Genomic DNA, 18,642 nt, shown 5'->3' on the forward strand with positions numbered 1-18,642 from the left:
AGCCACTACCAGCATGACCACATTTGTGTTGACACATTTGTGTTGACAGCCTGAGCCATGAGAGCAAGAGAACGGGCAAACCCTGAGCCTCACGGGGATAGGGAGGAACTGTACATAAATGTGTCATTCCAAAAATGTTTTTCCTCAGAGCGCAGACTCAGGCCAAGTCCTTTGAGAAGCTACAAGTGTGTGTTTTGTACTTCAGACAGTCCTGCCCCTCACCGTGCATCCTGGCTCCACAGACTTCATTTCACAGTCAGATGATAAGCTATTAGCAAGTACAGAACCCATGGTGATGGCTGTACCTCTACAAACTTTAAAGATTTTTCCAATTATGAAACGAGCTGTGAGGTGTAATCATGCCTACTGTAACAGCTCAGGACCTTTTACCATGCTGAAGATACTCACCAAAATAGAAGCCTAATTAGCATCTCTTTTAAAATCTGCAGAAGGTAATTCAGCTGCGTTATGCTGTAAACAGCAGTAATGTCATCCCTGAGCATCTCGAGCAACAGGACAGCGATGTCATTCATACATGCACCTGTGCTGCTCTGGCACAGCCCTTGCAGAGCCGCAATTATCCAGAGAATTACTCAGGGCAGAACTGAGCCACCTGATTTCCCAGACTCCAAAACAGACTATAGCCTAATAGCTACTTGCACTACGTAGTTAAGACACAAGCATAAGTTGTTCTGAAAAGCCACTTCAGCTGTTCCCTGTTCAAGACAATCTGAGAACACATTAATAATTAGAGGAAGAAAAGGGAGATGTTCATGTTTTTTTTAAAATAAAATTTTAATGTGCTATATAGGCATGATCACTACGAGATCTTCCACCTATATGCAATACTACACACTGCAACACACCGCATTTTCAATGTACATTAAAAAGTCTAGGAAGAATATTCCTTCACTGGAAAAATATCATACAATCACTTAAATAAACAAAGACAACATTACAGTGCAAACAAAATCCTGGTTTTATTTATTCTGCAATTACTGAGTACTTTCTTTCTAAAAGTTTTTTTAAAAAATAATTAAAAAACCTACCCACAGACAACCAACATTTTCTGAGATGATTTCCATTTGCTGAATCATGGTCTGATCCTTGAAACCGTAGTAAACTGTATACATATTTGTATGATGCATATTGACCTGATTTGTGTCAGGTATGGGATCCCAACCCCAAACCTGCAGACGGCAATAAAGTGGCACTGCTGGCTTCAACTGACTTTTGATCAGCCTGTGTCAAGAAAGATTTGGTACAACAGTCCTCTCCACAAACTAAAAAAAGTGTACTTAAGGAAGCTGGGCAAGGTCTCGGTTTACAATGATTTTGGTTTCTGCTGCCAATTGCTGTTAGAGAGAGCAATTATGCCTACTCCTCCACCACAGAAGCCCAGTCTGTAGAACAGCAACAATGGCAGATTCTCAAAAACGCACTTCAACACGTGAGAAAGGCAAAGTGATATCCTTCTGTCCCAGGAGGCAGGAGGGGGTTGCCAGAGCCACGCAGTTAGAGGAACAGACTGCAGCAGATACAATCTGACTTCTGACGTGCGTGAGCCCTGCCACCTTCATGAACTCCCGCTCCGACACATGAGCTTTAAAGTGCCTGTACGCTCTTGCCAATTGGGTGATGTTAATGGGAGAGTGAGAGTCTTGTGAAGACATGAGGGAAACACAAAGTGCATGTAGGTGAGTACATTAAAAAAAAAAGGGGGGGGATGTTTGGTTTCTCTTGGAGAGGAATGTTGTCTCTTTGTAAACTTCATTGTACCACCCTTCTCTCAAAAAAAACACAGTAAGAACCTCTGCCTTTAAGTTATGGGTGAGATAGGGGCAGCAAGACCCACTACCGTTGTGGCACAGAGTGACACTGGGCTCCTCATGCATGTGTGATCCGCTCCTGTTCAAACTGTGTTGGATGCCATAAACAGAGCAAGGCAGGCTTAAAAGACAGGCAGCAGAACATTCACCACTGATGACATTACGTGTGACATCCTTCAGGTTCTTATCAGATTAGACAATACAGTGAAGCACTACTTTTACAGGCAGTAAGTGATTACTCCATTACATTTTTCAGATTTGCACTCCTATGCATACATAAAAGAAAAGAGTAGGAAAGAAAGCTGAATTAAATAACACACAATTTCACAGTCCTTTTGCAGTCCGTAGAATACCTAAACTGCATGAAACCAGTTTGCTACTATAACAGCCGATAGGTTAATGCACAACACTCTAGATATAGGTGGGAGATGGCACAAAAGTGATGACTAGCAGGCTATTGAATCCCCAGTTCCAATTTTTGCACAATTACAGTTTTTCACTTATCGCATTCAACGAGCACACAGAGCATGTACCAAACATCTCTCAAGTGGATGGGCACCGAGTTGGCAGGACTGAGGTAGAGAGCAGCTTCTGCAGCGCTTCTTGCTGGCAGTGAATAAAGTACAATGGGGGGGGGGGGGGGGGGGGGGTGTCTGCCTGTGGGGAAAATGAACACTGGCCAGAAAGTGTGTGTCAAGGGACCTTGTTTTAGGAATGTCTCGTACACTAGAAAGCCAAATTTCTGCTCTGCTGAACACCACCATTCTCATTGGCACAGCTGTACAGGCCAGCTTGTGGAAGGGCAGTGTAACACACACTTGTAAGTCTGCTACCTCAGTGTGACAACTGTTTGCTCCAGATGAAATAAGCAAGTGAAGATTTTGTCTACAAAAGCCTTGTAAAAGCCTTTGACCACCCTCATGCATAAATACTAACCCACATATTAAAATGACTCATTCTCAACTACTTAAAACACCAGGGTGCAACTTCCCCAAACAGAATTAGCCACCTGCATCTATGAATGAAACTTGCAAATGAAGACAGTAACCCTTATAGATTTATTATTGTACCAAAAAAGGATAAAAATATATAATAAGCTACTTTTTAATTATATTCCCTATTCATAAATAATTGATCATGACTTGCTGTCACAAAACTGTTAAGATTTTGTGCCTAATAGGATTTCTGTATTTGACTACCCCATGAAACTTTGGGGTTGGCATAAACTCTGGGCATTAAAAAACAAACCCCACCAAGCTGAGTGACCACAGAGCTGCAAGGACTTGCCTGCTAAGCTCCTTCTCAGGTCCACCAAGAACACCCCAGTGTCCCTCAAGGGCAGGTTACTCTTTCACATGGAGAAGTTTCTCAGGGTAGCAAGAGAACAAACGTTGCTGGTGCTTTACAGCTGAGAAGAACTTGTTGATTCGGTTTAAAACAAAGAGTAAGAACTTTCTGTTGGGAAGTATTTTCATTCACAGAGAAGCTCTGGGAAGGCTATCTGTTCCCTTTGCACCAAAGTAAGGTTTCTCTCTCTTACACAGAAGCACAGTTCTAGGGGCATGCTGCAGCATAAGGTTACCATACACACAGTCCCATACACAATTCCGTAGATAGCCCACATGCCCGAGTCTAAAGGCAGCCATTCTCCATCAAAGACTCAAGCACTGAATTCTGGCTATGGATTTAGTGCAACCCAGCTTACCTCTCACCTCCCATCCACAGGAAGGGGTGAGACTAGGGTATTATAGGGTCCGCACAGCCACCGGGTAGAGCAGTGACAAGTGTTCTGCTCCCTTGATAGGCAGCTTTTTTGTGGTGTAGTAGTGGATGACCTCAGGAACGCTGTCGAAGGGAGGGCTGTTCTGACCCAGGATGTATTTTTCTTTGGTTTTCGTCAGTTTCATGTGCATAAAACCTTGACTGCTCCTGCAAGAAAAGCGAAGTGTTAGTTCATGATTGTGTATGGGGAGTAAGGCAGCACCACAACACGCTCATTCATGATGCAGGAGAACAAAACAGTTACCAGGTGACAGGCCAGGACTACTCCAAAAGACAGTGACTGTTACCTGCAAAACCCCAAGGGCAGTCCAACACTCAGGCAACCTAATCCAGTATTTTGTTTTCAGCACCTTCACTCTCTGGACCTGAGGACAATGCTGTCTTACCCTGGAACCGGCCCAGAGGCACGCGACAGGACAGCCTGTAATCCTGTTACCCCTCCCTTTTGCTATGAACATTTAATTTTCCTAACAACCAGACATCAGTTATGGACCAAAGGGTGCCATTGGTTTTGGCATATCAGAAGCCTAAGGCTTCTTCACAGAGGCACATGAAGGGCATGTTGGCACAGGACGCCTTTGCCTGGTGCTGGGTTTGTGCCCCAGCACCACCTCCAAGCCCCACAGGTGTCCTCCAGCACCTGCACCACACAATCACTACAGGAGAAAGCTGCAGCGTGTCTTATCAGCAAGGGGAACTTCACTCCCTGCACGGAGTTGCTCTGTCCCTGGCGTTCCTGCTTCCCCTCGGCTTTAGCCCATCCTGCAGCCAGCCCTTCTTGCCCTCCGTGCCACAAGGTACCACTGCCAAGTGGTCACCGTTTGATTTTCCCCTTCATTACCAAAAGGAAAGCAGAAGCTTCAGGTTCTGTGTTGCACTGGGCAAGTCAGCAGGACTTTTCTAACATCTCTCTCTTAGAGACCTTCTCGGGCTACTTTTGCTAAAAACACAACTGAGAAGAAATAGAGTTGATGCTGGGGCACCTGTCACCTGTACACAGACACTTAATGAAATACACTCCTCTTCAAGACACCTGCTGACTGTGTATTTTGGCACACTGGTTGAAGTCCTGAACACAGTGCCTGGAGCACTTCATTTTGCCCATTTCCCACGTTGTTCATGAAAGTGAGTGGAAAAGAACATGACCTAGTAGTTATGGAAAGAAGCCCTGTGGAATTCGACCAAGACACATAAAAAGTTTCTGCCTTTGGACACAATAAACCCAGGCTGCAGCTCGATGTGCCAGAAGAGGAACCATGTCACGGTGGACAAGACACAGAACGTGGACCAGCAGTCTGCCTCTGGAGCCAAGACAGCCCGCTGCAACCCGGGCTGCGTGGCAAAAGTGCAGCCACCTGGTGGAAGAAAGCAACTCCTTGGGGTCCTGCAGTGAGGACACCACAACAGGCTCAGAGAGGTCAGATTTCCATCCTTACAGGTTTTCTACCTTTGCCTGTACAAAGCACTCATCAACCTGAAGGGCAAGTCCTGCTAGGATTAGGGGGTATGACTACACACCTCCACATGTCCACTTCCTTCTAGAGTCCTCTAGAAGTCTATGGTTTAATCTTTACCATTTTTTATATTTCCAGAAATCACTAAGCTGAGCTTCTAGTTTAACAACATTTTTATTTGAAACATTTAGACGTATTGGATATTAAAGCAAAAAGATGAAAGAATCAGAAGTAACCTTCAAGTAAACTTCATGACTCTCAACTAAAATTTTCTTGAAACTGAAAATATGCTTTGTGCAATTATTTCATAAGAAAGCACAATAAAATCTACCCCTGTCTCAAGCAAGGCACAAAACACTTATGAAAGAGACCTGAAAGGGTGCAGGTTTTGACATCTGAGAAGTTCAAAGGTGGTGAGATGTCAAACCAGGGTGACAGCAGATACTACAAGATGCAGACTGTATGCAAGTTGCTCACCTCCTACTTTTCGTACTCGATCTTTGCCAAGCAGCGATGACAACACCTTGCAACCGTATGCAGAGAAATTTTGCAGTTTATTAGGACAGGGCTGTAGACACGCTGTTGCCCTGTGTTCAGGTCCACCCTAGTCTGACAAAAATGCCTGGAGACAAGCTATCCTGTCCTGGGCGGAAGAACAGTACTGACTCCTGGCAGCAGGGAAGACAGTTTCTTCTGATAAACTTGTGTTTTAGAATAATAAAGGGATTAGACTTTTGTTTTCTTCTTCCTTCGGTCTTGCCAGACACAGTGGAGATCATCTCCATCATCCAACTAAAGCCCTGGCCAGCTGGGAGCTATTTCTCTTGGGCTAAGCATCTCTTTACTGCTTCACTCCTTTTAGAGCACTGTTCTGGTTCAGTGGTTAGAGCTTCAGACCATTTGCTTACAAACAAGGGAGTGTTTGTGCTGCTGGTTTTCCCCTTCACTGCAAAGCAGCTGAAGTATGGCAAGCACTAATGGTTCTGTGATTATATTACTCCTCCAAAGCATGTTTATGGTTCACACCGATGCTGCACAAGGCAGCTTGACTAGCGCCATTTCTTATCAAAAGAAGAACCTTCTTGCCCGTTTTTCTCCCTTTAGTAAAACGTGTTTGAGGAGCGAACTGCAATCACAGAGAACTCCCCAGCAGGTAACGCATCTCGTTAACCTCTGTGATCTTGAAAAGGAAACGCAATGCAACACACACCGCTGCTGGATGTCGCTCTTTATCATAACAAAAAGCAATTTTTGATCAAAAGGGCTATGAAATACTGCTAATGAAATTGACCTTAGTAACAAAACCAATCCACTCCTAAAAAGCGAGATATTTAATAATACATCATGTAATTCTGCAGCTGCTGGTGCCTATTGCCTGCAGCTAATAGGTACCTCTTACACCTCTTACTTTTCCTGGTAATTGCTCGATGAATTTTTCATGAAGAATACAAGCAACACTTACACTAAATCAATTCCTTTCATGGTAGAATGACTTAAAAACCCTTGCATACAAAACTGATATGACTGGAGGTAGAGGGGCCACTCTCTTCTTACATAAACAATAGCCCTCTTAATGTAATCCACATGAAACTTGTATTCACAGGACCAAAAGCTCCATCCCTAATTTCTGAGATTTCTACCCAATCTCAAGGGTATCTCACCCCATATCCGTCCTTTTCAAGCAGTCTGTTACAGATTTTTGAGAGGCAGACTTGCAGTTGTTAAAATCAATAGTGAAGCAAACTGACTTGTGGGGAAAGAGGATTAAGCTGATGACCAAATGACCTCTTCTTGCCATCACTGAATCATCATTTATATCACCACTTCATCACCGCAGCCCTCTCTGACATTCAGCTCATTTAGCCATTGAAAGCTGAATTCCATGAGACTGACGCACCAGGGGATTTTGTTTCCCCAAAGCTCCTCTGTTAAAATTACTGCTAACAGGGATCTTTGTGGAACTTCCCAAATGATTCATCTTTCAGCTGGTCACATGAAGATGAGAAACTGCGCAGGTTACTTCCATTCAGTTACCTTCAGTTATCTTCATTTTTAACTATCTTCTATAATTATTCAGTAAGATCTCTGACATCCCTCCATCTGGCACTGGTTTTCTCTTCAAGGCAGTATGTTGGAAAATGGGTAGGAAATAGTTGGCCAGCGAGCCTAATGCTTTCATTGTTGAAAAGCTGGTATTCCCCACCTGCATGCTTATCTCATGTCCCACCTCCTTTGTGTCTTCCCCCCATCAGCACATACGCTCCTTCTTCAGCTTTTTGAGTTAGAAGACGTCAGAAACTGGATTTTCCTTTTGCAGATCTTCCCCTTGGTAGTGTTTTGTAGGTGGATTGAAATACAGGTAGAATTTATTTTATTTTATTTATTTTTGTGGAATAGTTGCACAAAAAGTCCCACATGCCAGTCTGTTTCTACCTTTGTATTTATATGGGTTTGGGTTCTCCTCCTGAAAAAGCAGAATGTTTTTCACTGAGTAAAACCCAGTCCGAAGAGGTTTTCACAAAGCAAAACCCAGACAGAAGTATATTTCTGAGTTTTTCTGTATGGATGCTGAGGAGGAGTAGAGGAGGCAAGCAGCAGCTATCTGAAATTGACTTCAAAGCTTTGCAATGTCGTGCATGCATGTTCACAAAGGAAAAGGACTGACGGCATTCAGACAATGGACTGATTTGCTGACTGCTAGGGTTTGCAGCCAACATTCATCCACATATTGTTAATGATGGGCTGAGTTTTAGTTTCTGTCCCAACTACTTTCCTGCATGTTCAGAACTCTTCAAACTGAGCATTATTCCAGGCTTACTGCTGGATGAAAGCAAAAGTCATTAAGGAGCTGGAGATTATGTTTTCAAATATTTTCCTCCCTCCCTTCCTGACTCTTTTTAAGTTTCCAAAAGTTACCTTGTGAACCTGTTACCTGCTTTCCTTATTCCAAGTAAGCCAACGGAGCCATCACTAGTTGCAGCTAGTCATACAAAACAAGCTACTTCTCATCTTCCAGAGTGAAGAACAGATTAAGTTGGCAGGAGCTGGTCAGGCAGCTGGACTGGCTATTTGTAGGTCCTTTCCAAATGAGCTATTCTATTCGAAAGCCAGCTTAGCACCTTGAAACTATGCCCTCCAATTAAGCACTTCCAAGTGAAAAGTAGTTGAAGCTGTTCACATCTCCAGTAAGGATCCTGCTGTGCTGTACATCCAATCCTTCCCCATTTGTTCCTGGTATGCCCTGGCTTGAAGAAAATCAGTGCCCAGTAACTGGCATGGGCAGAATGTGTCTACACTTGTCTTACCACGCTATTTCTGCTAGCGCAGTGATGAAGATTATAGGAACACTGCTCAGAAAGGAACCTGGAAGTCATACTCCTCCATCTCCTCCTCTAAGCCCTTTGAATTCAAGCCCTGAACTTAGTAAGCAGAGAGATTAGCAAAATTCAAAGCAGAGATAGATGAGGAAAAAGAGCCATGATTTAACTGGCTGTAAATCAGTTTCTGCTTAGTTTTCTAAGTGTTGTTTGAATCCACTTAAATTTTACATGTACAAGCAAAATATGTCCCTGATAGTAAATCATTCTGGTTTTGGAATCTGGATTTCTCAATTTTTTCAAAAGCAATAACTATTAGAGCCTGCCAGGCCTGCCACACAATGAGCAGAACCTAAACGACAATCCCAAATTCACACATTCATGAAAGCCAGGACCTTAAATAGATCTCGCACAAGACTTCTGCAACAAAAGATGCTGGAACCTTACTTGCTTAACTCATTTAACACATTTAACACTGGGGCTTCCAAATCGTGCTAGGATTTCTGAAATGTTGCAATGGCTCCGTCCCAAGTTTTTGTTCAACTGAGGCTGACAGAACAGCGACAGTGACGTGACAGCAACACTACCAACCATATTCACTCCTTCCTTATTTCCACCATTCCCAGGAGTTTCAATTGTAGAACAGGAAAACTCTTAGACACTGACCCCTGCACCAAACTGCTTTGGAAGTCTCAAGGACAGGTGTTTATACAGACACAATCCTTGATATATGACTAATAGTCACACCTTGTTTAAAATGTTTTGTAACACAACCATAAAACCAAGCGACTTTGAATTAGAGCTTTCCCACACGTTTTCCTTCAGTTTTCAAAACCCAGTGAGGATGGGAACAGAGATTGTGCAGACAGCTCGTCAGACTGTGCTTTGTTTGATCTTATGCCTGAATTGTGTTAAAAGAGCATTCACGAAATATTAATTGGATACTAAACCTAGTATTTTTTTTTTCAAAAAAATGTGAATAGCTATGAAACATTATTCATGCTCACAATCAGGAAAACTGGCCAAGCCTTCCAAACACTGGTTTTGCTGGTGAAAGTGCTGTTTTGTCAGAACAGATTTTCTGCATCAAGGCATCCATTTTAATAAATGTCAGTTGGGCAGGGAAAAAAGCAGCATTCCAATAACATCAGAAAAAGCATTGTAGCAGTGCTGGAAATGTTTTGGTTTTCCATCCTGAAACAGTTTTCTGTTTCAAAATTTTATTCTATGTTGTCACTTTGAACAAAACTGACATTTCATGGAAACCTACAGCAACAAAGAAATAAATTAAAATTTCTAAGATACAAAATCCAGCTTTTTTTTTTTCTCTACATGAGTGATCACTTCAAAAAAAAAAAAAATTCCTTTACTGGAGACAGCCAAGAGGCTTACCTGGGTATATTTTTTTCTGGCTTATTTCCATTTTTCAAGCACAGAACACATGACACTGTCATTCTGCATCTGGCAACCACTGTTACTGTCTAGTAGTAGTGCCAGGAAGTGCTAGGTTAAAGGTTGGACTAGATGATCTTAAGAGGTCTTTTCCTACACAACTTATTCTACGACTCTGTGACTTCTGTAGAAGTGGCAAAATTCTTGCCTGCAAACAGCCTGCTCCCTATCAGTTGTTTACACTGACAGCAGTCTAGAAATAAATATTAAAATACTTTTATTAAATTTCTTATTTAGAGAGTTATGAAAAATCTCTAATCTCTAAAATCTCCCTAACTCTTTTAAATTGACAGGAGAGAACTAGGATTTTATTTATGTCACAACAGTTATTTTCTAATAATATTTTATGCGTTTTAAATTAGGTAAAAGGTATGAAGCGTGGCACTGATCTGAAGACTATTACCTGTCCAGAGTTCTCAATTTCTGAAAACAGAATCTCTTCTACAGATCAATCCTGAAATTTCATAGGTGACGACAGCTTTTATTGTGTTTCTTCTGCCATTTAGGGAAAACCACGCACCTGTTTATAAGCCCCTGGGATCAGTGTATCAATATACACCACCCTCCACAAACGAAACAAAAGGCTCTGAGGTCAGCTTTGTTCTCCCCCCACTGGTAATGACCATGCAGAAATTATCTGACAGAACAGAAAGCAAAGACCATTCTTGCTTGTACTCACAGTTTGCCCATTTAGCTGACTCGCAAAATGGTCTTAAACTAAAATTTAAAAGTAGCCACATTTCCCCAAACTGAAAAGTAAGTCAGGAAATGGAGAGCAGGCGTGGTGTACAGCATTGCAAAGGGCCTTCGAAAAAGCAGATCCTTACTGAAACTGTTAAATGTCAGCACTGGGAACCTTAGAAAATTGTCATAAGCCAACCACTTGAACAGTGGCAGAGCCTCTTGAGTTCCTGATAAAACTTTGTAAAGGGTTGAATACCACATATCCCCTGTGGCCAGAACAGCCTCAAAACCAGCAAATAAACAGGGCTACAGGCAATTGCATTCAGGGTTTTGAGACAAATTTAAATATTGGAGCAGATTTCAGGAGGATCAAAAACATATGGTATTACTCTTCAGGACCCCAGGCTGGAGACTTTTATTACAGTAAATAAACATTCAGCAGTACTACTAATTCTGAAATTACCCACCATTCATTCCAGAGAAAAGGAGCCATTACCACCCATCAAGCAGGCATACTTCATTCACTGTCAAATCACTGGATTTCCTCTTCCAACACACTTACCAGTATTTGGATAGAAATCAGCCATCTAAATCCGCCAGCTGTTTTCATGCAGTCTAAATGAGCTCTAGCCAAATGAACCCATACAGGCTCTTGCCCCTTACATTTTTAGAGAAAGCAGTCAACTTTTATCCCTGCCAGGCAGCACAACTGAGTATCAAGTTTGTAACCTTCCAATTACAAGGCAGAATACTACCAAAATGCCAGCAAATTATTATTATTATTATTATTTAAACTCCTACGACATCATTATGTGCTTGTGGCTCTGCCTCTGGACTTGCTCCCATGTTGACTTCTCTCTTTTATGTGGGGTTCTTACACCAGCTGCAGTGTCCAGATACAGCCTTGCTGGTGCCCTGTACACCAAGGAGTCACTTTTTTGATCTACTGCTTCTGCTTTAGCTGTTAGAGCCCAGCAGGTGGCTGAATTTCATTGAGCAAGGCTGAAACATAGCACAGCTTACAAAGGGAGATGTTCCAGTGATGCAGTTCATGATGTATCTCTAAGAGTTGTGCCTGAACACCTGCAATACTTGTGAGATGGCTCTCCTCTTGCCTCTATATATCTACCTCCACCTCTTCTACCACCCTACATGCTAATAAAAAATAGACCTAATACTAAGGAGTTGCAACAGGGCGTTTCAATGGCAACAGTGACACAGCCACCATGAGTAGGGGTCTCAAGTTTTTTTACCTAGACTTATGTAATTAAAAACAGGTTTACAGAAAGATTGGGAGAGTATCAGTGGGCCAAACACCTCCTGCCCTGAAGGCACACGCTATTCGTGTGTCTGGCCCTCTTCAAAGACCACAGAACATGAAGCTTTCCTAATGCTGGAGGAGACGGTATTCAAAGACTTCTCCATTGTGCAGTATTTGGATACATTAAATGAAATTGAGCAAGTGCTACCACTTTCTAACTTTTCAGATGTAGATAATACTTGTACAGATTTCCATTGCCAGACATTGCTGTAATTTGGAAAACCCATTATTCTGTTTTTGCCAGACAGGAAAAAACGAAAATCAACAAACAAACAAAAAAAAATAGAGCAGAGCTGCCTCTCTGTTTCAAAACTGGCAACATGACGCTACACAATAGACTCTACATCACTGTCACCATCTAAATACAAAAATCAGTGTTTTTTTTTCTTCCTTTTGCTCCATATCAGAAATGTGCAATGTTGAATTGAAAAAATGCTGACTCACACATACATGCTGGTGAAGGTCACTGAGGGGCACAACCACACCTAAAATACAATAGTGAATATGAATGCCTAGGGAATGTGAGCAACAGCTAAATGGGGATAGATGCTGCATCTTCTGCCCAAGAATGATCTGAAAGATACAGACCTACATGGTTACTAGAGCTTACCTCATACCACAAAGCAATTCCACATCCCACTGACCCGATTAACTACTTCTCTATTTTTTATGGCTAAGTAGAATCATTTTTGCCTAAACAATAAGGAAAACACAGGGTCATCAATCAAGCAATGCAACCACAGAAGACAGAAGTAACTCACTGGATTTCAGTATCAACCCAGTCTGATATTGTAACCCTTGCTTTAATGAACCAGAATGGAAGCAGCAGTGCTCCTGGATATTGAAACAAGAAGTACCTTTGGCTCCTGTACCAATAGGTTTGGAACTGCGTTTTACAAAGGTCAGTTTCAGTTCTCCATTTGAGAACCATTTGTAGCTAGCAGTTTAGTAAACCCTTGAGAAGCTTTTTCTATGGGGTTATTTTTTTTTTTTTAAACTAAATTAAATCTTCATCTTTCTATTCTCTAATGTGAATGATTTATGCATTATTACACAAAGAGGTCCATTTTATTATTTGTCCCTGAATATGCCATTTTTCTTTTTTTTAAAAAAAACAAAACAAAACAAAAAAAAAAACAAACACATTTTGCAGCAAGAGCACTAGTAGCACAGTTCCAGAAGCTTAACACTGGAATTCACAGTCTTCTTCCAGTCAATCACCATATATATAATCTTACAAGTCAGCCACATTCATGGAAGAGCTTGCTGTCAACACAAATCAGAGAATTTGCCAGGAGTTGAAATTTGAATATTAAATGCTTTGCACAAAACATGGACATACTGTGAGTTTACTCATATGTACATATGTGGGTTTATATAAATTCAAATTTTCCCCAGTGTTTTCCCTATAGATGTTATCTCTCCCTCAAAAATGTGTACTACTTTATTGCATGGAGTCACTCCCGTGGGTCAACAGATCTTCTGCCTGCCTCTCAGCTCTCCCTATCACGAGCTGAGATGTATGTCAACTTTCCCATCTGCTGTAAGAACCAGCTGGAGACTGACTACCTCTTCATATTGCAGTGGATTGTGGATGGTCCATAAGACATCATGTCGCTTCTGCTCCTGTTGCTGATCTACTGCTTGATCCTGGAGAGATCATCACCTCTGTGCCCTCATCCTCCAGCTCACATAACATACCTGTCCAATACTGGGGCTTCTGGAGCTCTCCTGATGTGCCTGCCTGCCTGTTAGGATGGTTAATGGTCTGAGGAATAGAAACTGTGTGCTTTATCAGTTACAGGCACACCAGGAAAGGGGTGTAAAGGAAGAACAAACCCCCCACCCCCCACAACAACAATAAAAAATAAAGGGAGCCCACAGTCACTAGATTTGTCCCACCAGAGGGTTTACTGTATCCCCTGCACACAAATTGTTGTGAAAAGCTTATAGTCCACATGGGAAAAAAGAAAAAAAAAAAAAAAAGTAGTAAAAGCAACATAGAAGCTTCTCAGGCCTGCCACCATACTTGTACCAGCCAAACCCGTGTTAGCAAGTGTGAAGAACCACAGCCAGGATGCTCAGAGTATCGGGAGGACACCGACCACAGACAGCCACATACACTTCAGAACATTAAAGTATAATAAAATTGAGGAAAGGGTGAAAGAAAGTGACAGCAAGATGTACCACAATTAGATGACAAAGAACAAATTTAATAATTAGATTTTGCAAATCTACTCCAGTGCACTGACAGAGCAAGACTGGAGGGCCCACCTCCACAGCCTTCAGCTTCAGCACTGTTTTCCCACATTCCACACATAGTCACACCAGTCACAGCATACCCATTTCTTTAGGTCTCTGCTGCTGCCACCTGAACTTCCATTTCAATACAGCTGAACTGAGGATATAGGCCTAAGGCAGTACCCAGAGGCAACCCGAGCATCCCCACAGAAAATACCCAATCAAGCTGGACTCTGAGATGCAACTCTAGTATGCATCCCAGTTCTCCTGTTGCAACACGAACCCCTTCATTTTGGCTGGAGACCAATGACTGCACACCAACAGGTTTTACTTGGGTCTGTGCCCAGCCGTGGGGCAGTACTCCCTTCTCTCCCATACCTCAGACAGTCGTCCATAATTTTATGAGTCTTTCTTTGTTACACTTAAATACCTTGTTTGTTTTTCCAGCACCGTTTTACAGTCCTGGAGACCTAGCATAGCCTCAGAGGATTCAACGTTGGTCCAGGACAGACAAAATAGACACTCCTGGAGTTACTGACTGTAGTCTACCCAGTAACTGTTTGTCTTCTGTTTATAGGATGGGGACATCCTATAAATCTTTCCCCTCTTTCTGGGGGAAAGAGGTAGGTACCACAGGAGATGAGTGAGTCCAGAACCAGCCTCTCTGAGGTGCAAGCTCAGGGAGTCTGAGTCATATAAAATATGCAAGGATAATAGGATAAAGCACGAACACACAGATGGAAATAAGTTCTTGGGTCCCCTACCCTGTATGCCTAGTGATAGACTGCCCCACTAAGCATGGTTTTTTGTCACTCAAGATTATATCTTCACCCAGACCTGTAATTTAGCTACTTGTCACTGAGTTAATAATAATAATAATAATAATAATAATATATAAAAAAAACACAACACAAATTCCTTCTCACCACATAAAATCAGTTTTATCAACTGCTATCCATTTTCCTGCCTGCAGGCATTCTGCAAGAGACTCACGGATAAATGTAGATGTTGCAAGAGTCATCCATGAAGCCATTCACAACTTAGATATAACTCAAGTATGAAACATGCTATTCTTCCTTCCCTGCTGGCCTGAAAAAGATACTGATGCTCCATGCCAGCCTCACTGTCATTTTGTGACAATATTGTGTTGCAGCTCCTTATTACTGACAGAAATCCTCTTAGGAAAGAAAGGTTGCAGATGTTTTTGAAAGAGGAAGACAATACTTGTTTTCTAAAATGTGTTGCTCTGGTATGTGGTTCTAGTTGGACAGCTGCAACTTCATCCAATGTACATTTGAATTATTAGAGATTTGTTTAGCTGGCAATAGCAATAAAATACTGAGCCTTCACTCTGTTCATAGTTTTATTTAACAGTGTCCTATTCTGGCACTGATGTATATGTGAAAAGGAAACTTTACTGATAAATTAACGTGCTGCTTCACTGCAACCATGACAACACCCTGCAAATTAGAAATGTTTCATTTATTTATTAACCCACCAGATTATTCTCTTATTTTCTATTTGTTCTAGCAGAACATGGTTGTACTACATAACAGCAATGGCTGGGCAAATGTGAATGTAACTTGCATTTTGTTCCCTCTCCCTCACAGGAGCAAGGTAATACTGAAACAAAAAGAACAAAGATCAAGCTATAGTCAAACTTTATGGAGTATTCCCAAAGTCTTGTAAAGCGTTTGGGAAGAGACATGCCTCCAGTGAGACTTTCAAGTAAATTCTGGTGCAGGTAATAACACACTGCAAGCAGAAGGAACCTCCTTTCTTCACATGTCAGGGAAAATGACACCTACTCTCTGGTCAGCAATAAAGGCCCCAGCCTTTCCTGCAAAACATACCACCATGGCACATGGCTGGCAATCAGGACACCCCTTAATTTTCAAGGTAAAGAAAATGCTCTCACAGGTAGAGAGAATAAATAGCACAGTGTGGAGAGTAACACATTATCCAGCAAGCAGCTTACATGGGAAAAAATAAATAAATCAAACAGAAGTTACTGTAATGGTACCAGAAGCAGCGGCACAGTTTTGGGGAAACAGGGCTAGTAGACTTGTGGTCCAAAAGCCTCCGAGAAACAGACATCAAATACCTGGCTGCTGCTCCCATGGGACATGATGACTATGAACATAATCACAAAACTGTAGGTCTTGAGGACAGTCTATATCCCGACACAACCTCCTATAATCATTTTCAATTTACTTGACAATGAATTTACTAAAATCACGGCAAGAAATATTTAACAACTGCAGTCACCTTCAAAGCCAGTAGTCCCACATTAGCGTAGGCCTGTGCTCTAACCCTAGCATCTCAGACTGCTTCCTGGGAGGTCAATCCATGGAAAAAGTGGCCTTACACTGTATGCTAAACAGGGACACTGCACAGACCATACCAGAGCAGGACCTGGGGCAAGTATGTATGGCAAGCTTAAGCACAAGCCGAGGGATGCTCACAAGCATGGATGCTCACAAATTATTTACAGAAAACTGCTCATTTTTTCCACTGTCACATTCACTATCTCCAGAGCTATGATTCAAGAACCTTATCCCAACAAAATTATTATAGGCAAATGTAACAAATGACAAGGTTGCAAGTTGATAACAAGAAAGCAAGAAAACAAACAAACAAAAAATTACATATGCCTGGTGACAATTAATTTTGTGCTACTGCTTTATTAACATGCTTACCTGATAACTATCATGTATCTTTATAGTGTGCTATCAGATGCAGTGCAGTCAGGACTTGCCATTTCATCATAAATATACCAATAAAATGAAACAGCAGTTTAATGTTGAAATTGTTCTGAACTTCATTTGACTGTGCACATCCAGCAACATCCAAAAGCCTCCATATTTACAAGTCTCTTACACCTCCAGAAGACCTCAAGCACCCCTAAACCTGCCTGCCAAAGGAAAAGTGAGCAAAGCCTGTTTTTACCATGCTCTTTTGCAAGTCCTGATGCAGCCCCATGCAGTAAGAGGATGGTACACTGGATTGGTACAGCAACACATATCATGTTCTGCATAGCAGTAGAAGGACAAGCACATTGTTACAAAGCCTTGGCATTACTGAGGACACTGCTATAAAGCACCCACACACAACCTCAGGCATGCTCACACCAGCAGCACGATGCCTGCAGCTCCTTTATTTTTACTTCAATTTTAGTTTTTGTGATGTGAGATCCAGTCTCATGTTCTATTGGTGATGATGGAAATCTGCCTGCCACTAATAACTTAACCTTGCATTTGAATGTTCCAGGGGCTCTTTTCTGCAAGAAGTTAATTGTACTTGTGGCAGCATAAACAAGGTTGTATGTTTCCTCAGTATAGTTTGAGGAAGGGATAGCTGATTACCATTGTGTCTGTGGTTAATTCTGCCAATTACCCCATGAACACCTTGTACTGAGCACTTTATGAGCTACACATTTGTTCTGGTGAAAATGGGAAGTGAAACAGATCGTCTCAAATCTGACTAAAAGACGGGGCACTGGGACAAGCACAAAGACATCTGAGCACTGTCAGCCCCACTGATATACTTCTTAGTCCATTCACTTGAGTCAACAGAACTGTGAAAAAAACACATGGGCTTGAAATCTCTCATCATTACAGAGGGGAAGGCTTAAACTAGACACCCAATGTAACAGAATGCACATCAGCAATACATGACAGTCACTTCTATTCATGCTCATGAATTCTACCACTTGGAAGGATATCAAGAAAAACAGTTATTTGCCGTAATGCCCAGAGACGGGATGGGTAGGGAAATATACAGCAAACAACAACAAAAAAACGTCACCAGAACACAAAATGAGTTTGAAATTAAAGCTCACAATGGGGAGAACAACAAATACTAAAAAGGAAACATAGCTAGTGCCAAATTCAGAGGAAGTTCAATGGAAATAGGTGAAAATTGCATATTATAGAAACGATATATTTGCCGATAAACAATAAACATTGCATTTCAAATTTCAACAAAGGATGTAGGGATTAAGAGGTCCTGCAAGACAAATGCTAATAAGGATGTAAGATCACATGGCAATGAAATGAAGAGATTTGTATGACCTCAAGTTAAGGATAGAGGGGTGCAAAATAACCTCATCAGAGACTGATCAGTTGCCTCTGGGTAAAAGAATCATAACCCCAAATAGCAGCATATGTTTGGCACTTTGAAGGGGTAGTTTCCTACAGCTAAAACTAGTGATAAACCAGGCTGAAACATTTCCTCAAAAGGATTGTGAGTGAAACCTGAAAACTGTCTAATAACTCAGCTTTTTGAGCTTAATGAACATTCTTCCATTACCAAAACTATCTAAAGCCTTACTTTTTTTTTTTTTTTTTTTTTTTTTTTTTTTAAATAACCATCTTCCTTGAGAGGGGATGCAAAAAGAACAATGAATTATACATTTAGTGTCCTGAATGGGGGAAGAAAGGGAAGAGAACCTTATGGCAATGAGAAGCAATCAGGTGCCAGTGAACACCAACACTGAACATGAACTTTGTGAGTGGTCTACAGATGGTAATGGTCAGCGAGATGGCAAGTAAAACTTACGC

General features: G+C 41.7%; 1 protein-coding gene across 1 annotated transcript in view; it reads right to left on the minus strand.

The window, feature by feature from the left end:
* Nucleotides 1–955: 955 nt before the first annotated feature.
* The window catches only part of SHB (SH2 domain containing adaptor protein B), a 75,375-nt gene continuing 57,688 nt past the window's right edge, over nt 956–18,642 (minus strand). Inside the window, exon 6 of the mRNA XM_032206389.1 lies at nt 956–3,758. Coding sequence (XP_032062280.1) covers nt 3,575–3,758 — 184 coding nt within the window. The 3' untranslated portion in view covers nt 956–3,574. The remainder of the gene's footprint in view (nt 3,759–18,642) is intronic.

Source organism: Aythya fuligula, chromosome Z (assembly GCF_009819795.1).
Source record: "Aythya fuligula isolate bAytFul2 chromosome Z, bAytFul2.pri, whole genome shotgun sequence".
In the NCBI taxonomy this organism is placed as follows: Eukaryota; Metazoa; Chordata; class Aves; order Anseriformes; family Anatidae; genus Aythya; species Aythya fuligula.